This window comes from Aythya ferina (assembly GCF_964211825.1).
Source record: "Aythya ferina genome assembly, chromosome: 9".
Classification (NCBI taxonomy): domain Eukaryota; kingdom Metazoa; phylum Chordata; class Aves; order Anseriformes; family Anatidae; genus Aythya; species Aythya ferina.
In genome coordinates, this window is record NC_140305.1 from 24,107,659 (window position 1) to 24,129,116 (window position 21,458).

The 21,458-nt window shown below is 44.9% G+C and overlaps 1 protein-coding gene across 2 annotated transcripts in view; it reads right to left on the reverse strand.

The window, feature by feature from the left end:
• LOC311441740 (uncharacterized protein) overlaps positions 1-21,458 on the reverse strand; it is a 227,804-nt gene that overhangs the window by 49,623 nt on the left and 156,723 nt on the right. For both annotated transcript variants that reach the window (XM_084530218.1, XM_084530219.1), the window contains exons 22-30: positions 19,767-19,895; positions 14,347-14,475; positions 9,920-10,048; positions 8,094-8,222; positions 7,889-8,014; positions 6,697-6,825; positions 6,391-6,519; positions 4,812-4,940; positions 67-195 (exon numbers count right to left, since the gene is read on the reverse strand). In XM_084530218.1, coding sequence (XP_084386344.1) covers positions 67-195; positions 4,812-4,940; positions 6,391-6,519; positions 6,697-6,825; positions 7,889-8,014; positions 8,094-8,222; positions 9,920-10,048; positions 14,347-14,475; positions 19,767-19,895 — 1,158 coding nt within the window. The remainder of the gene's footprint in view (positions 1-66; positions 196-4,811; positions 4,941-6,390; positions 6,520-6,696; positions 6,826-7,888; positions 8,015-8,093; positions 8,223-9,919; positions 10,049-14,346; positions 14,476-19,766; positions 19,896-21,458) is intronic.

Genomic DNA, 21,458 nt, shown 5'->3' on the forward strand with positions numbered 1-21,458 from the left:
AATTCTTCTGTGGATTATTCTCTCTGCTATTTTTTTGAACGAAGCAGAACATGAATGTTGGCTTACTTTTACTACAGTCGGCTCCAATGAAACCAGGCGCGCAATCACAAGTTCCCGACACAGGGTCGCAGTGGCCTCCATTCATGCATTTACAGGCTTTTTGGCAGTACGAACCATAAGTACCTTTTGGACACCCTGTTTTTATAAAAATAAAAATAAAAAAGGGTAATTAGGCTATGTTGCTACTGGGACCGTTGCATTTCATGTCATAAGCACTTTGTTACTTTCATCCAAAATTAGATTTTCATTTTCTAACTTTATTTGCTTCTGGAGGGCCAGGAGTAGGCATTGATGAGCAGATGGTTGCCTTGGGCAGTGCTCCCCTCTCCAACTCCAAGTCAAAGCCCAGGGGAGCCTGCCCGACTGCTGCTACCGAGCCTGCTGCTCCTGGCTCTGCTCTTCCCATTTCTCATACGTGAAGGTAGCAAGAAAAGCAAACCCGGCTCTTCAGAGACTTTTCTCCTGGGTTTCTATTCCAAATCAACACGCTCCCCCTTTCCTTTCCATGGCAGAGATAGAGAGATGGGGCCCTGGTCCTTCCTCCTCTGGGCAACAACAGCCTGTTGAGAAGCCACGAGCAGTCTCTGCCTCATTCAGCTGTCGTTTTAGCTGACCAGTTCTAGGCAGCAGGCAAGTCTCATCCTGTAAAAAAATGTTTAAGTAGCAGAAATTTTGATTCCTCTATAATCTATTTTTTTGCTCCAAACTGGCATTTGCATTGCTCTGGCAAATCTAATGGAGGGCTACGAAAATGTGCACGCGACAATAACATGAAATCTCAGGAGACATCTTCTCAGAAGATGGATACAGCAGAGAGATGCTTTAAATGCAAAGCCAGAAAATTGCCTGAGAAAAATAAAGCTTTTTCTGGGTGATAGCGAATATTTCTGCTTCTTTCTGGACAGCTCATGTTGAAGGAACATTGAAAACAAGATCAGGAGGACATTAATGCATCTGCCACGCTTAGCTCATGTTTTCAGGATACTCTTAAGAGACAGAGAGGCTGGAATTGAGGAAAATAGCTGGGCAGAGCTGCTAGGCATGTTTCTCTGGCTGCCAGGGCTGACTCCAGCATGCCACCACGCAGCCCTGGAGAGGCAAGTTGCTCCCCCAGTTTCCCAGTGTACTGGAAGGGAGAAAAGCCGGTGCTTTCAGAGCAATGTGATCATCATTCTACATTTGCATTCATGCTGCTGCCTCTGAATGACATTTCTTTGCTCCTTCTTTCCTTCTGTTAATCCCCACCAAAGGAAAGCCTATGGCTACTTTGGCAATCTGGCTGAATATATATTTGCACGTCTCCAGGCAACAGATCTCTTGCAATCTGTGTATAAGGAACTTCATATATTTTCTCTCTTTTCTGAAGGCATGAAAGCATAGTGTGAGTGCCTGGAGAAATCCATGGATTTTTTGAACCACTCAGTAGAGAGGGAGAGCTTACGGTAAAGCTTTAAAGGGATGCCTTTTAAAATAAAATTGAAAATTGGCTTCTGCTCAAATCAGGATAGCAGATCATCAGGACTAAACAGATACACACTTTTCCAACATGTGGATACTCTCCTCAGCCCTTCTCAACCATGGCTTCTTCTCAATGAATACTTCGTCATCACTGCTTCCATCTGTCGGCACAGAAAATCTGTTTCATGTGCAAACCCTGGCATCAAGGTGTGAACCCTGCAGCACCTATTAGATTTCCACTAAGAAATGAAGCTAAGGACACACCCTGATTCAATGATTAAGTTGGACTCTGAGTGACTTTCTCTCTTCCTCCTCCCTTTCGTTTCAGTCATCTTTTGGCTTTCTTCTCTGTTAATTCAGTTTCCCACACTCCCATACATGTGGCTTGTCCATGGCAAAGCTTTCAGAGCTGTTCCTCAGCTCAACACTAGCAAGAGCTGTTCCAGTACTGCAAGGGGGTGCAGCCATTCCCCCCGTACCAATTTATTTACCCTTGCAGCATTTCCCTTAGCTTTATTCAATGAGAAGCAGCACAAGCAGGGCAAACATGTTGGCTGCAGCGTTCCCACGATTACTAACAAGGCCATCTCTGCTCCTGCTTTGCAGCAGAGCTTCTATGCAGAAAGCTCGGGCAATTTACACAGCGTCCTGCCATTTAAGCGGGCTCGGCATTTATAAAGAGGGTTAGCCTCTAACCACCAGTTATCTAATAAAGACATTTTCTAATTTAACAGTTTCCTGTGCATCTGACATGTTATTCTGAGAGCGGCAGGAGAAGCAGCCAGATTTCTAACTCATTTCCTGATTTTTTCCTTCTGGTTTGGGTGGGTTTGCCATGACCAAGAGTTCCTAAATCTTTTCATACCAACCACATACTCTAGGGCTTTCCTTACCAATATTATTAATTGCACTGTCAAAAACACTTTTTGGAAGCATCCCGTTACCTACAAATCGAAGTCGGTGAGGTCTTTCAGAGCTCACCCAGCTCAATAAATGCCACAGAGATGTAGCATGGTTTTTCTGTCCGTGACAACACCCCTTACTGGGTTTATTCCTAACTTCACTCCAGTAGATCTGCCTATCCACTGAGTTATGGACAACTGATGGGAACCTTATTGCTAGTTTGTCTGCTTCCTCGGAATCCTGCCAAGAGACTGTTTCAGCTCTTCACTCCAAAATTTGAGAACATGAAAGCCTCGTTGCTCTTGGCTCCTGGAAATTTGACTTCCCAGCCAACTACACCTTTTATAGATATTTTCTTGAACCTTTTTTCACAGTACTATAAATACAGCAATAGTTGCCAGAAACCATTTCCAGCAGCATCCAGCCACATGTTGACTGGACTGAAGCCCACTTCACGTCTTTGGGAGCGGCTCCCTATGCTGTTTTTAATATTATATCGAAAGCTTCTTCATCTTGGAGCAGCCCCAGCTCTTTCTGTAGCGAGGATGGCAGGAACAAGCAGTATTTCCACCAAAGTCACACTAATCCCTGGTTATCAGACAGTATCACTTCAGAATCAGGTCCGTGATCTCTCAATCCACTGACCTTAACCTAAAAATAATTCACACCTGAACTGTTTTCCTTCCATTTTTGTATCTCTAAGGCTTGACCAGAGCAACATAAGGGAGAATATGAAAAATAAACCATAGATGCAAGACAAACTTTTTCCCCTCTGTGAATCTCTACCATTTCATTTTCTCTCCTGTAAAAGTTTAACAAAACTCTATTTATTATGTGAGAATTTGCTGTGCAAGATACTGTTTATTTATGGAATCTGGGAGAACACAGCACTGCAAAGGATCACGTCTCGTATGATATAGATTAATCCTAGCTACATAGGAATCAATGACAAAATGCCCTTTGAATGTAACAAAACACAGATTTCATTTTGTAAGTTTTTTTTTTATATATATATCAAAACTTGAATATAATTATTAATGTTTTAAATTTTAATTTTTGAAGTGAAATTCTAAGGACCTAAGCATAAGCAAGGATGTTTATTATAATCTGTAGAAATTTAGTACCACATGCACAGGTAATGACTACTGAAAGATTACTACATAAAAGGTAATAGGCTAACCATGATTAAATCTTTTAAAATGACACTGTTAAATACTTGATCTCCACTACTGCTCTACTATAATATTTATTATAATCTAATGTATAATGGATCCAGATGGCTCTAGTCTAGACTTTGAACGCTGGATTTCAATCTCACTTACAGTAAGAACTGATGTACAAAGGATAGAATCAATCCTTACATTTACATTTATATTTTAAAGAATAACTTGTGATGACATGATGGTAATACAAATGTCTGTCTCTAAAATGAGCCTCCTACCTGCTTGTGCTCAATGAATAAAGCACAGGTTAACCCTCACCAGAGCCACGCATATTGTAGTTGGCCTCTGTATCCAAACTGTCACCCAAAAAGCAAGCAAACCAAACAAAGCCATGCTGAATTCCTAGGAAAGGAAAATCAGCATTTGCCAGAGAGAGAAAGACTGAGCTTGAAAGAAGACATGTTTTTTTTTCCTTTTTCCTTTTTTTTTTTTTTTTTTTTTTTTTTTAATAAGACTATTACAAGCCACAGAATAAAAACAAAATTAAAGTTGTAAATAAAAAGGTAATTAACTGTCTCCTTTCTTGGATACTTTGGTATATGTTTCTTATCAGTTGCCACATTCCACCAGAAACAACTTTACAGATGTCCTAAAATACCGGCATGAGGCATGTGGAGCTGGGAATATTTTTTATGATGGAGCATTCAGCCAACTGGCATTTTGTCCTCTATGCTAGTCACCGTTTTTCAATCCAGAGTAACAATTTGTTTAATATGATTGTTCCTCAGAAGGCCCTACAACTTAACTGACTTTATGAATCACTTAGATTTATTGCCAATTGCAGCTTGTTGTTTTATAATAACCATTTGTCCTTACTTCAGCACTCAGAGATTTCGGCAAGTATTTTGGCCTGGGTATTTTGAAATGACAGAGCAACCCAATATCCATGCATGGCCGAAGACGAGAAGTGTAAACGTAGAGAATTACATTGATATTCTTCAGCTCAGCATGGAATTGGAAAGAATTTAGGTAGCAAATGATGCTGGTCCCCAGGTAAAAAAAAATCCCTTGCAATAAAGCAAGAATTTTTATTATTGTAAATTAGCACAAGCTACGCTTACTTTATCTCAGTCAGTGCTGAAGGTAGTGACAAAGATGAATTCAATGTCTCTGCATGTCTTGTTCCTCCCCAATGGGCCAAGATGGGCATCCCGGGGTGATACTCACGGCGGTCGCAGCGGGCCCCGTGGTACCCGGGGCGGCACGCACAGTCGCCGGTGACCGGGTGACAGTCCTCCTCGGCGGAGCACTGACAGCCTTGGTTACAGTTCTTGCCATACGTGCTTGGTGGACAGGCTTGGGGAAGAGGAAATGTAAACCAATAAATTAAATTTGTCTTGGTAAATATAGCACTCAAACAAAGAGCAAGCTCAAATTTATTAAATAAAACCCCTGCCTACAGAACTATGCCATCCTCCGGGACTTTGGATTTATTGCATTTACTTGGGGGTTACTTCACTGCTTGATTTTGTTTCGTTCAGTCAATTTGTGCCCAACTGTCAAGGGCCAGATACAATTTTCTTGTCACTAGAGAAAATCATAGGGAAATGTCAGGTAAAATTGACTAAAATAACAGTATAACTCACCAGGGACCAGGCATATGGATAAAGACATTCTACCTTTTGCAGGGAGTTTAAACTTGCAAAGCTGCTTTGGCACAAACATTTTTACAGGTTTCATTTCTCCCGTTGACAGGCACATCGTCTGCGTTTTGTGAACTTTCCCTGTCTAATTCCTACACGGCCGCTCACTGCACGATTGCCGTAGCTCGGACCAGCCTCAGAGGATCTATGAGGTGGAGTGGTGCCAGCCATGGCCGGCAGCTCTGAGCACAGGACAAGCTGGGCCATCCCTGAGGAGGAGGCCTTGGACTACATGCAGACCACCTTGCAGAGAGGACATGAGGGGATGGGAGAGACAGCAGAAGGTGGCAGGAGCACTGCTGGTAGCTGTAGGTCGTCCAGCAACTCTTACTGGGAGGATGAGCAATATTCAACTATCCCAAATCCTGATTTTGCCTTGAGTGGCGCCAGCAGCAGCTGAGCACCGTTGACATCTTTCAGCCCCGGCTTAGCCAGGGCCAGGCCTGGTGGTTTCTCACTGCCACGTCTATTAAGTTACAGTGGTTTGGGGGAAGAATTTAATCCTTTAGTGGAGGATGAGGGACCCCAATGTCAACTCTTTTTGAGTGTTGCTCTTTTTTGGCTGAAGCAGTGCTCAGGCAAAATGTTGTGAGAAGGAACCAAGTCAAGGCTATGCAGCCAGGGTCACAGAAAAAAGCCTACGTTCAGAGACAGCTCCAGACAGCCAAATTCAACACTGAAGAAAAACTAGATAATGACATTTCCATGAGCTCTGATGGGCAGGAACAGAAGGTCTCTCACATGGACCAGGCCAATAGAAAGCAGAGCTGCTGCTTTACCCGTGGCACCTCCTGACCCTGTTTTTATCCAGTTCAGTCCACAGTTGCTCTCTGCCAGCCTGAGGGCTGGAAACATCAAGAGCACAGATCTCATCTGCCTAAACCGGGCTGAGCACAGAGGTGAGAACCAGCCAAATCATTTGGCTGAGCATCACACAGCTTGGGGGGCAGCTGTACGCCGCACCCCAACCCATGTCCACTGCTGGGAGGTTGTTTTCTCCTTCTACCTCAGCCACTAACTGTATCATCAGCTTTTTACTTAAGAAATTAATTGATCCCCTGTAGGTTGTTTTTTTTTTTGCTGTTTCAGGTCTTACAACTTACTTCTCTCACAGCTGAAGCCAGTGAATCCCGGAGGACAGCCACACTTGCCCGTCAGGTGGTGGCAGGGGGTGCCGGCAGGGCACCGGCACCGCTGGGCACAACCCATGCCGTAGTGGCCAGGCAAGCAAGCTGCAAGGGTGACACTGTTAGTACCTGGGCAGGACAGCACAGAGCTACCCCCTTGGACATCCCTGTGAGCACTTCAGAACTGACCCAGAGTGAAAGGATCCGGCCACCCACCAGGATCAGGGAGGAACACCCACACCAGCCCGAGCTTTGCTCGCTGAACGCCCCGCAGACACTCACGTTTGTCACAGTGCCTCCCTCGCCACCCCTTTTTGCAGCGACACACTCCCGTCTGGTGGTGGCAGGACACGCTGTGTACGCAGTCACATTGCTCCTCGCACCGCTCGCCAAAAAATCCAGGGGGACAGACTGCGAGGAGAAGCAGACAGAGAGCAACAGCTTGTGCTGCTGCACGGAAAGCACTGCTCGCTGGCGAACGTGCCAGTATTGTTCTTCTTGCACATGGTGGTGTGTATTAGGGGACTGCACGCCCAGAATATGTAATTGAAGTAAAATATGTTAAAAATATTAAAAGCATTTATCACTGGCTATTAATGAGTCCACATAAGAAAGCTTGTAAAGACTTGCTCCTAGTCTAGAGTACAAATCCAGATGGTCTCTTTAGAGATGGCGACGCCATTTACTTTTGCAGTTATGTGCACAGCCTGACGGACAGCCGTCTGGACAGTGAGAACAGTGTCCCTGTGCTGCTTTCCACCTCACGAGTCTCTACAAAGTGATCAAAGAGAAAGTGAGGCCTGAAGAAAGCCTCACTTTCTTCAGGCTTTACAGGTCTCCTTGGTGGCCAAGGCTTCAGGAGTCCTCAGCAGCTCATGAGTCACAAAAGTGCTTGTGGCTTGAGAAAGTCACAGCAAGCCAGTGTGATGAACTGAAGGTACATATCATTCATCTGACACCTAGTACTTAGGAGGTTGCTATTTAAGGGATTTACATAGATCTAAACATGCCAGACAGCTATGTCAAATTTGGGCAATTTAGACCATAATGGGACATGTGAGGTAGGTGCAACTTGAACCATTACAGCCTGATGTGCTGAGCTGCCCTCAATGACACACAGATGCAGCAGCGTGTGGCTGATCTGGCAAACTCTGCTTGCAAGGCAATTCCTTCCATGTGTTCTTCCTTGGAGCTGTAAGACCAAGAAATACCTCTGTTTTCTTAGCAGTCGGGGAACATGACTAGAAGGACATAAAATGATTTGGAGCACGGCATGTGTTTGGGTTGAGCAGAGACCAGCCTCCAGGGCTCATGGACACCTGGTGAGCTCTCATACCTGCACTGTTTCTTACTTGCCTACAGAATAGTGGAAAATTAAGACACAAAACAGAAACAGCCTCCATACTGCAGCAGAAACAGCTGATTGCAGAAGCGCATGCCAAAAAAAAACCTCTAAAGAAGGAACTGCCCTCACCAGCATCGCAGCGCTCCCCCATCCAGCCAGCGTGGCAGATGCATTTCCCTGAGAGCCGGTCACAAGCCCCGTGGTGGCAGCTGCAGTTCTGCCCACAGCCCTCTCCGTATCTCCCATCCTCGCACTCTGGAACGAGACAGCAGAGTGACAAGGGCCAGGACAATGGCACGAGGTGCAGGAGTGCTAGAAATATGAGGAGACTCACCAAGCTCACAGGCTGCTCCTGTCCAGCCCTTGGGACACCGGCACTCGCCCGTCACGCGGTTACACGTAGCCTGGCTGTGGCAGAGGCAGCGCTGCAGGCAGTTGGCGCCGTACCACCCAGGAGGACAGGCTGCAAAGAGGAGTTAAACAGCAACAGCCTTGAATTAAGAAGTGCAGGCACACACAGGCTGAAGGCAAACTTTCCCCAGCTTACACCCTCCGTAGCCCCAGTGGTTGTGTAGGTAGGAGGAGGTACAACAGAGTACAAACGGGGTCCGCGACTTGCAAGGAATTACATCAGTAAAACTGGTCTCGGAGCAAAATACATGAAAAGGCAGCTGATGAAGTGAGTTAACCTCAATCCACCAAACAACCTTGAGATTTTCTGTTCACACCTATGAAAAACAAATCTTGGTTCCCAGCGGCTTCCTCAGCACCAAGGAATAGAGATATCGATTTGCAGCTTTCGGCATCAATTTGTACTGTGCTCTTAAAATCACAATTACTTTTCTAATGAGCAATTGACTTTGCTACCCACAGCAGACTGATAACATTTTACAGTTTACCTAATTTTAAGTTAAGCAAGTTCGCTGATTCCCATCACAACTGGAGCCTATGGGTAGAACCTATTTTTTTGGCACAAAAAATAGAGATCTCTGGCAGAGTGGCACCTTTTTAAGACGCTAACAGGAGCGAGTTCTCCCTCTGCCAAAGCACAGTCACAGGAGGGTGGCTCAGCCATCCTCACTCACTTATTCTACCTCCTTACTTCCAAAGGGAAAAGAAAAAGTACAGAAATCTCCAAATGCATCATTAAAGAAAAAGGGTATGTTTGGCAACATCTCCATACTTGGCAATAGCTTTTTTTACTTGCACTTTTGTTTCATGTTTGAGGCCTTTAGGCAAACCAGGAAATTTTAAAGTGTATTTCACACATGATCATGAAGAGTTTGGTGCCTTCCCAGCTTTGTATCCCTTCATGAAACGTCCTCTTCACATTAGGTTTTAAAGGTGGACTCCTCGCCCCAGCTAGCTTTCATCCCCTGTACCCAACGTCCTCCTCTCATTGCGCTGAGCTGCTGGTTGTCCTAAATCCTAGCTCCCCACATGCACCTGCAGCCATACATGTGCCACGCTCTGGCCATCCCTGCTGTGTGGCACTGCTTACAGCACAAGGCACCCTGAGAGGGAGGCACACAGACAGGACCCTGCTGCAACAGGGAAGGACAGTTTTCCCTTTAATTTTGGCTCCAGCAGAAGAGGATGTGCAACACAAGCCTCAGTGCAGCCGTTCTTTGCCAGCCTCCTTCCTTAGGACTGCTTGGAGCTGGGCTTGTGTTTGAGTCACATGCACTGGGGTAGGTGCCAAGGCTGGAGCTCCCAATGCCTTTCGCATGTTCTGGATTTAGCCCGTGGCTGGAACAACGCACGGTAATGACGTGAATCAGTCAAACACATGGGGCAATAAAGCAGAACACAGAAAAGAAACAGAACTGTGTTTCAATGGCATAAATGGAGGTTTTATGGACCTTTCCTCCCTCAACCAGCCAGCCTTCAAGATCAGCTCACTCAGAGATCAGCTGGAGATCAGCTCTCCTTCCAGGCTCTGCTTCAGCCCCCTCTGCCTCATCACCACCAAGCTCCCAAAACGTGTGCCTGTGATGTGGTTCACAGGTTGCTCTAATGGACCAGACTGCACTACTGTGCGGGTGCAAAACTGGTGACAACAGTGCCCCGAGCTGGTGATTCACATAGCAGTGAAGCCCTGAGAAGAAATTTCATTTTTCCCTTCTATAATTTTTCAGTAGAAGAGTGAAATCCCTGTACCTTCTTGGCAGGTGGCTCCTTTCCAGCCGGGGGTACAAGCACACATCCCGGTGACATGATCACAGAGCGCTCCGTTGTGACAGTTGCAGGTGTGAGAGCAGCCTTGCCCATACCTGTCCCGCTGGCAGGCTGCAACGAGAGAAGCCCCAGAAGTAATCAGAGCACACCAGAGGAGGCATCGTGCAGAGAAACCCTGAGACAGACCCCTATGCCCAGGAGATCAGCTGGAAATTGGCTGCTGATGGTACTCTTCTCACATCTTAAGGGTGCCTAAGTCCATACATTAACCATGCCTGACACTAAATAACATGGCTTAAAAATATGTATCGTAGCACGTTCTGAGGAGGCTTTTATCAGAGGGTAGGATCTCTCCGGTGATGGATCAGCTGTCATCCCCCTGCCCTGCGGAATGTCTTTGTGCTGAACTAATGGTCCAGCAGAACCGCCAGCCTGACAGCCCGGATATTTATTTGCATCCTGGTAAGAGAACTGACAACTTCATTGTTTTCATTGTTCATTTTTCACAGTTGGATGCATCAGCTCACCCAGAGCCTCATTCTTTGGTCAGAGAGGAGTGATATTTTCAACACATTCAGCTAAGCAGCTGGCTCCCAGGTGAAAACTTAACACAACCATCTCACAAATATACACTCGCTGCAGCTCCATTTCAGTGCTGCTGGTGCTGCCGCCCATGAAGAATGGCAATGATAAAATTTTTCTGGTCTCCAGTGCACTGGAGATTTGGATAGCTTTAAATGGGGGAAAACTGACAGCCTTGCTACTCTGTTTTCTTGGAATATCACCCGCAGAATACAAAACGAGTCGCTGAAGTTGGATAGCCTCGTTGCACGGTTCTGGGTCTGCATTACAGAGGCTCTCATTCACTTGCACGAAGCTGTCAGAGCCTCTCATCCCTGCAGCACTGCTGGCATGCACTGGAGAGGCTAGAACAGCTCTGATCCGCCATCCAGAAAAGTGTCCTTCACGCGCTGAATGTGACATCTTCCAGGATCTGACCCAAACTATCACTTTCCACACAATCTCTCCGCCTCTGAGGGTGTCAGCTTGCAGAACTCGATGTAGTGCTGCAGGAGGACACATCCCAGGGGGCAGAAGGGAGGAGTGAAATCATCTTGACCTCAGGGATGAGTCTGGTTGACTCTGACCATTCACAGCCCTTTTCTTCCCATCTGAAGACTTCCAGCTTCCTGACATGGTTCTCACAGACACTATTCCTCCTAGGACTTCTCAACAATGTTAATTTTTTTTCATCGCCTGGACCCCATCCACATTAAAACCACAAGAAAGTGCAGGAGCACAGTCCCATCACAGTTCAAGTTTGTTCTGCAAATGAGGCCTGATTGCCAAGTTCAAGTTGACGGGTTCAGCCCATCTTACAGAGCTCTGGCTCAGTTTTGGGAGCAGAACTCAATATTTCCACAATACAGACCAGAACTGTATCATAACCATGCCAAAGGAAAAACCAGCTCACAACCAGGTCCTCTGACTGGTTACCAGTGGTTTGTGGGAGGTTTTTGGAATATGTGTGCAAAGCTCTTGCTCTACTTACTAAGACAGAAGAGTTTTCTAGTGAAAATCCTAGTAAGAAAGCAGAAATTTCTGGAGAGGAAAACTTTAATTATTCTGCTGGGTGCACACAAACTTTTTTAGCTTCTCCGTAGGACAAACCTAATTATCAAACTACTTTTCTAAAGAATAAGATAAGTGGAATATTGCACTTGTTGTACAAAGTTCCTCAACCGAGTGTACAAATATCCCTGGGGCTTTTTCTCCTCTCTTTATGACGAGTGCAAAGGAAAGGAGCAACAGCGAGGTTTAAATTATTACACTTCTTCCTGCTTCAATTTTTTTCTCTCAGCGCCTTTCCTCTGTAAAAGGAGGAATTATTCACTTGATGTCTTTAAAATCTGCTTTTACATGCAGCGTGAGGAACACATGAAACTGGAGGCCAAAACATTCAGACTGGAAGTCAACATCTATCAAAAGTGTAGGGGAGCACAGGGTAAAGATGTGCGCTATGACTCAATAGGGTCCCCAGAAGATTGGATTTCATGCAGTTTCCACAGATTATGCTTCCCAAAATGAAGCTGCTGCTTTTAAAGAACAGGAAATTTGCAAAGTCAAGTGCTCACACACTATGAAATGTCAAAACTCTGGTTATCAGTGCCCCTGAGCAGAGACTCTGGAAGAGCCAATCTTTCTGTACTCATTTATCTTAAAACACAACGTGGTCTCTTTTTATCACAAGGAACAGCTTCTGTGGAGGTCCTGGGGAGCCCCAGCTGCTTCAGAAAGAGGCATTCTTAGTGCCTTATATCTTCATGCCAAATATCAAGTCATCACTTCTAAATCTTTGCAGCATCATGACAGTGAACAAAACAGCTTAATTCTTAAGCACCAGCAGTACACCTAAAACTTCTTGGAAACCTGAAATACCTTAGGTAGACGCTTAAAAATTTTAAAAATAATAAAATTAAATAAAATTGCCAAATACAACCATAAGCTGAGGCAGAGCTTGCTTGGCAGATTTCATCCCAAATGATTATAACTCATTTACAAGCAACTGTAAAACACAGTTTTGTAATGGAAAGTGTTAGGCAGCTTTAACAAAAGGCATTACTGTCCATATCGCCCATAATTAGATAGAAAATTATTATAACTCATTTACAAGCAACTGTAAAGCACGGTCTTGTAATGGAAAGCGTTAGGCAGCTTTAACAAAAGGCATTACTGTCTGTATCTCCTGTAATTAGATAGCAGCGTATAAAATGCACTGCATGGCCAGCTTAGGATCAATTCAAATCCCATGATGTCAAAATTATTCCTCAATATCCTCCAGCACATTGCCTGCAATCTGATTACTGGAAAACAAATGCTGATCTTCCAGCTGCTGAAGCTGACGAGCCCCAGGAAAAGGTAGGGTGAATATTAAATGCTGGGCAGGGATGGGGAGTCGGGGACAAGTGTACCCAGCTTGTGGTGTGATCCTTGGAGCAGCTCTGGAGCTGAGGTCAGCAGCTCCTGGAGGCATGGACCAGGGCCCAGGCCTTCATGGGACTCCCTTCTTGTTTCTGAGGGGATCTTTACTGCGCCTGTGGCTGTAAAAATCAGGCTCCTTGCAAGCTTCTCCCCTGTCCTCAAGTCCATCAAGAACACCCCAGTAGAAACAGAGCCATGTGTGACCAGACGACCTGAAAAGGGGCCCCTGCCATCTATTTGTTAGCACGTGCTGTAGTACAAGGCATTACCAGGCAGTCAAAGTCAAAATGAAGATGCATCTTGTAGCCAAGGGAAGAGCAGTTTGCCCTTCTGTGCTGCTGGCTGACCTTGCTCTTTTACTTACGGGCAGAGGCGGCCTCAGAGGCTTTGGCATCTTAACCAGCATGAGGAATAAATCAGCCTGGCACAAGGCTCTAATAGCTGTGGTGTGAGAGGATAAATAGTTTCTTCCTCATGTGAGAAGGGGGCACAAGGCCATTGAGAAAGAGTTGCATTTCTTAATTGAATTTAATGAAATATGTCAGAACAGAGATTCCCATCCCTAAGACATCCCAGAGAGCCGGGAAGGGCCAAGGAGACAGATGGCTCTATCAAAGGAGCAGGGGACTTTACTGGAGAAGCCCTTTCAGAAGACAGGCTGGGTGGTGGAGGGCAAATGAGGGAAAGATGCCAAGAGCAAGTGCAGTCCTCCAGCAGGGCTGGGTATATCACAGTACCTGGCTAGAGAACTGGATTGTTTCAATACAGGCATCATCTCTAAGTTAAATTAATTTTCTCCCGCAGAAATCTACAACCTATGGATTAAAGAAATCTCATAAATAAATTCTCACTAACAGCAAAAGTTGGCTCTGTGTATGCTGCTGAACAAACTGGTCCTCTTACTAACCCCAAGAGTGTGGGATAATCCATGCTCGTGAAAATCCAGGAAGCTGACTTCTTTTTTTTTTTTTTTTTTCAAAGCAAATAACTTTCCTAAGAATTAGTTATAAAACTATTTTCTCATGGTCATATAACAAAACAGTCCCTGCTCCAATTTTTCCACGTTGTGCATTTGTAATCTGTCACTTTATAATTGATAGTCCGATGAGATACACCAGACACGCAGACACGACACTTCACCTCCTGATGCTTCACAAAAATGTAAAGCTGAGATTCCTCACACGGTCAGATATAGCACTGCTATTTAAAAACCGATGCTTAAAATATTTGAAAAGTCACAACATCAGCCAAAAAGGAAAAAAAAAAAAAAACTTGATTATTTACACTGCTACCAAAAATTGTTTCCTTTTTAGGCCTTGTTGGAGAGGAACGTGACCCGGCTACCATCATACCCTGGTGGGTCACCCTCCGTTCCCAGCAGAGACCCGTGCCAGGCTGCCGGGGGCCGCGGTGGGTGCGGTACGTACGCTGCTCGCAGGTCTCTCCCAGCCAGCCGGGGAGGCAGCGGCACGTTCCCAGGACGTGGTCGCAGCCCGCAGCGTTCTTGCAGTTGCACACCTGGTGGCAGTCAAGCCCAAAAAATCCTTCTGGACAAGCTGAAAACGCAAAACAACAGTTTTTAGCAAAGTTCTCATACATACATACATATACCTATATTAGATATATAATTATTGTGTCCTGAACGATAATAAAGCTGTAGACACACGAGTGTACATGTATGTCATTCATTCCACAGAAATCCTGAATCTTTCAATCTCAGGAATGATGGTGTTCATTAAATGAGCAGTTATTCCATAAAACTTAGCGCTTTGTCTTCCTTGTTCAATAAAATCTAATATTTAAAACCCAATTCTCACTCTTGCACCATGAATACAGAATGACCGGTTTCCCAGTGGAGCCTTAAGTGATGGTTATCAGAACATACACTATCCAGGAACTCCCCACAACAACTTTGCAACTCTGGCAGGTCAGAAAAACCCGATATCCATATGCATCTTCCTTTATTGGACTCTTCTGTTCCTTTTCTTGCCCTGCCTCTTTTTCCAAGTACAGGTTCTTTATTCAAGACTATTCCTACTGCTACATCCACCAACATAAATTCAGCCCTCTAACAGAAAGCATCGCTGCCTGTTTTGGCTACAAGGAGGGGAAGAGTCTGTATCTGTAGACAGGCAAACCTGGACCTTCAAACAGGGAGGACGGTAGTGTAATGCTCGGCAACATCTGCTTTGGCTTCTTCACTCTCCAGAGCTGCTGCTCAGCTCATGATTACATCTGATTGTCTCATTTACTCAAAATCAAAAGGCTGAACTTCTTTTCATCCTGTCTAGACAACAGCTTCTTCTTTGGCATAGGAACAACTTCAGGCTTACGCCACTTTCCAAGCATGTGCTGTCTCAGAAACGTGGAGAAGTACCTGACACTGATGGAAAACCTAAAAGCATCAGGCAGCCTCTGCGCAGTCCGAACTGGTGAGAGCTGTTATCAAGTTGTAAGGAAGAAACATCAGCATGTGGTTTCAATCTTTATGTTCTTTTTTATTATGGATCAGCAGTGCGGATCCACAGCATACAAGAAAGGACGTCTACTACTTGACCTCAGGTATCTTCAAAGGCTGACAAAGTTTTCCTTTGTTTGACACAGGGGCTACAGAGCATTGTCAGTTATTCTTAGACATGCACAGCATTTTTTTCCCCTTTTATCTTACAAAACCAGAAATCTTACTGGGCTATCTTATGACAACGATCAACTGCAGAAGTCCCAAGAGAGAAGCAGAGTCAGTCTGTCCTGCAGCAGCGCTGATTCCAAATCCAAATGTTGAGTGCTGCACTTCACAGGGGCTAGACATACTGTTATTAATGCATCAGTTCCTAAACACATTGTAGGACAAGTCCAAAAATCCCGCTGCCTCCAGCTCTGTGGGATAATTGTGTGGCATTCTGGGATGCTCTGTCAGATGGAGCAGTGAACTGGATAATTCTTCTGCTGGCCTGATGCTGTAATTGGGCCTGTGCCTTGGGTTGTACAACACATACCAGAGAGGAGCAGGGAGTGAAGCTAAACAAAACTACAGCACAATGAAGACAATCATAACCTTCAAAGCAGACGCTGAGCACGTCTCAGAACAACGTCAGCTGTAACAGCTGCCTTCCCAAGCAGGACCAGAGCACCCTGGTGCAGGGCAGGGAGACCTGGCTTGCTTGGTGGGACACAGTGCTTGCAACAAAGCTGAGAGCACCCATGGCTAACACAGTCACACCTTGATTCTTTCTGCTTTTGTTGAGGTGAACTGTTGGGCTGCCTGACATCAGGAGCCCATGGAAGCCCAGGCTTCCTGCAGGTCTAATACTTACATTTATTTGAAGCCATCGTTGATATATTTAGCAATTGATTACAAGAAAGAATTGTTTGGGGTCTTGGTTGTATTTTTTTTTCCCATTACGTTGTTGTGACTTTTCTGTTTATCTGTAAGCACATTAAAACAAAAGTCCTGCAGCAGTGGGTGCTCACAGTAGGCGCCTTTTCTGGAGAAAATACTACTCACATTATCTACGCTTTAACAGGACAGAGGAAGGACCCAGCCATCTTCTGCTATCATAGCACAGTCCAGGTGCATAACGTTATCAACCCAGGAGGATATCTGGTGGTATCGCTAGTAGTATCACTCTCCAAGAACAACCAAAAATGATTAATTTTCCATTGGTAATGCCAGACCTTGTGAGGAGCCATACACTATTTCTTCCATGTTCTGATTTTATCACTTGCTGGTTTCAAGAAAATGCAAAAGAACTCTTCCCTAGGTTGCTCATATGACCTGCAAACATTTCTTAGTAAATATTTTGTTTTCAGTGAAAAGGCGTATTAACTAACGTACAAATAGCTCCTGACATACAAATTAGCTACTTTGCAGCTAAAACAGTTTTGCTCCTTTTGCAGCTCTTTTTAAAGTGTTGCAGGGTTCAAAAGATTCATTTTTCTAAAGGACTGAGCAGTGCTGAAAGACAGAGCAGGCACGTACCACCTTCAGAAAGGCCTAATTTTCTTTCAGAGAGTGGCTTTATAGCTTTATTCTTACCCAATATTATATGTGATCGAGCCACTCCTGGAGAGGCAGTAGTGTGATTGAATGCTGCTGGACCAGATGAAGAACAGCTGAGTGAGGCTGGCCCTGAGCAAAGCAGAGATGAGATGCTGACAGACAGACAGAAGTACTTTGAAGAGCCTGTGGCCTCTTCGCAGCACCCTGCTGCTGAGGGCACAGAATTTCAGTCAATTCCTGAAGAATTCGCAGCAAGGTCTCACACAACAGCCCCTGGAGCAACACTATTTCCTAATACTGGTTCGCTTGGAAACTGTCCCATGCTGGTGGATGATGACGTAACTTTGGGTTATGGTTGTCTGTATTACTGGCAGGCAATATACGTAGGGATGAAACATAAGGAAACGCCAATTTGATCACATTATTGTGAATATCTTCTGAGTCACCATGCTGTCCCTGCTCTTTATGCTCTTTTCAGAGAAGAGTGAATCACATACAAGGCCTTGTCTTGTGTCATACCTCCTAAACACTCCGTTCTAGTCAATGGGAAGGTTTGTCTTCATCCAGTTAAACTGAAATATGACTGAAATGTTGCCTCTGCCCCAAACACCACGGCGCTTTCAGGTGTGATGATGCTTTTCACTTGAGCTGACTGCCTTGGCAGGGAATAAGATACCTCAGCATGTCAGCTGGTAACACGACTGCTCGAGGCTACAAACACAGGCTTGCTTGCCCACAGTGCCATAAATCCTCCATGAGCTTCTACAACTGCCCCTGGGCGTCCACAGAGGCAGAGGAAGCTGGATAAGCCTGGTTAACTTCACCATAAAGAGACATGCTATGAAAGCCCAATGCTGAGACTTGCGAGGGCTAAGATTACACTAACAATACTGAAAAATAATAGAGATCATGGAAATTCATGGCAAATAAAGAAATGGGTGCTCATTTCATTATTAACGCCTGTAAGGTTTTACCTTCTCCTAGGATTTTAAACTTGGAAAGCTGCAAAATTTTCAGTTTCTGTGATGATGGAAAAGCCCTTCCTAGCCCCGGGATGAAGCACCAGTGGTATGTTGGCACTCGAAGACGACTCAGCAGCTCCAGCTCTCCAGCGTTATGTTCTCACATGAGATGCCTGAAAGGCGCAGAGCTTGGCCGAAGTGGGAGGATTGTCAAGAGTACAGCAAAAAGCACAGCCCTGCCAGAAGGAAACCCTGCCAGTCTCCGAGTCACTAAAAACAGAAGTGTTACAGCTCCTCAGAGAAAAGGTGCCAGAAAGTTCTACCAAGGGCAAGCCACCCACACGTTTCCTGCATCTTCATTTTTTTTTTGGAACCAACCAAACCATTTTAGATGAAACTTTCTATTTGAAAAGGTAGAACAGGTCAGCTCTGAGCAAACACCCCATCTTTTTGAGAGAAAACATGCAGAAAAAAGGGACTTTTGACAGCCCGAGGGTCATGAATGATAGACAAAAAATTCTACATTCCCCCCTCCACCATCTTCTTCCAGCAATTAAAAAAAAAGTAAAAACATCCAACTTGACTGATCTGGAAGCTGAAACTGTTGTTTTTGTTTTTGTTTTTTTTTTTTTTCAATTGATATCACCCTGGTTTCCCCCTGTTTCTCACACCTACTTTGGAGCAGGATATTCAGCCTCTTTGTCTTTATTTTGATTCCTGCTGAAATGCAGATTTATACAACACAGATAACTGTATTGCTTTTTCAGTATAGTTACAAATTTGTTACAGTCCAGCAGAGATTATCAATGTCTTTGGCACATCAAATGCTAGCAAACACCCCCCATACAGAATGACTTAATTTCCAAATGAAGTCAAATCAGTCAGTTTGACTTGTCAGCTCCCAATACGAAAACTATTAAAAAATTGCAAAGGAGTCACAGGACATGCACTGGGGCACGTGTAAGAACTGTGCTGAGGTGTCAGTGGCCTTGGGGCACACTCCCTTGTGCACAAAAAAATAAGAAGAAAAAACAACTTATTAAAACAGAGATTAAGTAATTGATTTTAAAAAGGCACACGGCATAGATACCAGAAATTATGAGGTGCACATGGCAGCAGAGCTTTAGATAGAATATTTTTTTTGTACAATAATTCATGGTAAGAAAGAGAGGGAAATACCAAGCTGCATTTAACTGCAGCTAGTTGGGTCCTCCACTACATCACCGGGAAGGCTGTGTAGCACCTTCCTGCCCATCAGAGGGCAGTCGGTGCCTGCGAGTGGCGCCATTTCCCTCTATCGGAGCCTAATGCTGCCTCCATAAATCGCTTGATAAGGCTGCTTTCTAAACAAAATAATTGTGGCTTTGGTTTAATGATCATCATTTATAAAATCTTCAGTCATTTAGACGAATAATTTTCAGAATGTCTGACTTCATGCTGGTTCTTTTGTATCCAAAGCCCTATTTTTTATGATCTGCACAATGACACAGCACGGCAGCAGGCTCCTTAGATGATGCCACAGACTGACTCACAATAATTTATCTAAGAAATCCTGCCCATCATTTCCAACTCTAGAAAATTATCAAGTGATAGAAGAGGATCTGGTGGATTTATTGAAGTTAAAAGGATGTGTGTCCTTAAAGAGTTCATATGAGAAGATGCACAGCTCCATGTTTTTCTCTCCCACATTTTAGAGATGCACTAGGAGTAAGCAAATCTAAGGCCTGACAAACATCTTTGCGCTCAGTGCTAAAGTAGTATCATGCTCCCATTAAGTTCAATGGTTTATTTAGATCAGTTGCTGCAAACTATAAAACCAGCTCTGTGGTGATCTGAAACAAGCCATGTGCATAACAAGGAAGGGGGGCAGAGCAAGCAGCAGTACCTTTTCCGCAGAAGGTCCCCATCCAGCCAGCACTGCAAGTGCAGGCTCCGCTCACGTGGTCACAGACGGCTCCGTTCTGGCACTGGCAGCTGTGCTCGCAGTTTGGGCCAAAGCTTCCCTCGGGGCATCCTGCAGTGGGGAATCAAAACCAGATGACGGGTTAATTCTGGAGCAGACCACGGATCAGCGGGGAATTTTTAGATACATGGGAATTCTGACTATTTGCAAAAGGAGAATTGAGGCGTACAGGTAATGCCCTAAAACCGAGATCATTAAGTGCTCTCCTTGGGGTGCAGGTAAGCTGGGCTGTTTTTGTGAAAGCTTATTTTAGAAAAATGTCAGGGTGTTGAAAGCCTAAATTCTGCACAGGAAAGTAATATCTTGTGATAGTTGCAAAGCCTGCAACTCCACAGTTGCTGCTTGATGACACTGGTCTAGCACTGCTGGCTGGCACGTGTCCTCTGGGATGTCCACAGCCAGGAAGGGGAAAGCTCCCAGCTTCAGTGCCTCCTCTTGAGGCCCTGTCCTCTGTTTTCCTGCAAAACCTTATTCCCCAGAAAGCTGGAGAAAATATGCAATGTGTTGGCCTCCTTCAAAAAGCTCCAAACTGAACGCTGCATAATTCACTTTCAGGCTCTGCTTTGAAAAACTCAGCCTAACGCATTACATCTGGGGGACAGATTAACAATTACAATTCCACCGCAGTTAATGTTAGCAGTTTTAAAAGATTTGCACGGTGTTCACTATCTGAAGAAATAAAACAGCATTTGAGAATGAAAATAAGTTCTTCCAGGATTATAGGAAAATCAATTAAGAAGAGGGCTGGTTGCCTAATTGACATTAGATATTTTGGACAAGCTGAAATGCAGAGATATGCTTAGGCTAAACACAATATTGCATGGCCTCTATTCAAGTTTGAAGGTACTGTGAACTTCCCTCTAGATAAGCTATGCAGATTATTGCCAGCTCTCTTAAAAAAAAGTGTAGGATTTTAGCAATTATACCAACAAAGTGATTTTCAGGCAATCTGGAAAGAATCACAGAGAACAGAAAACAGTGAGGATCCTCAAAGACACCTCTCTGCCTGCAATACAGCAGTGTTTGCTGCTGCCTCTTTGGTGCTGTAGGAGGACAGGGAGAGAAGCCAGTGCAAATTTGGTCATTCCTGCAGGATAGTGACTCTCTACTAACTGGAGCCATCCCCTGGGTCTCTTACAGAGGCTATACATTGGGATGGGGAACAGAAGGATATCGAGGTGCCCCCTTTCTTTGCTTTCACTCATCTGTGTCTGAAAATGGGACATTGTTTAGTGGTGAACTCGCTTCAATATATGTGCACTTAACAGGTGAAATGAAGTCCCAGTGTTGAATCGTATTCCAGTGCAGCAGCAGGTGGGGGCTCTCGGTGAGCTTCCTTCAAGCCTGCGGCGTTTGGCCCGGAGCCGAGACTTTCAAGGTGATGGCAATGGGTCAGTACATCTCACAAATGATTTCACAGTCCACATCACAGAGAATCTGCCCTCTGCTCAGGCAGGCATGCCCAGAAACATCCCCAGCTCCGGAGAACCTGAGCTGACTGCAGAGCTGCCAGGAGAAAGAGCCTGACCTGCAGCAAGGGCCCTGGTACGCCTTGGGAGCAGGGGAGCTCTTGGATGATAACACAAACCTCGCCTCCAAGACAGCATAAAGTGC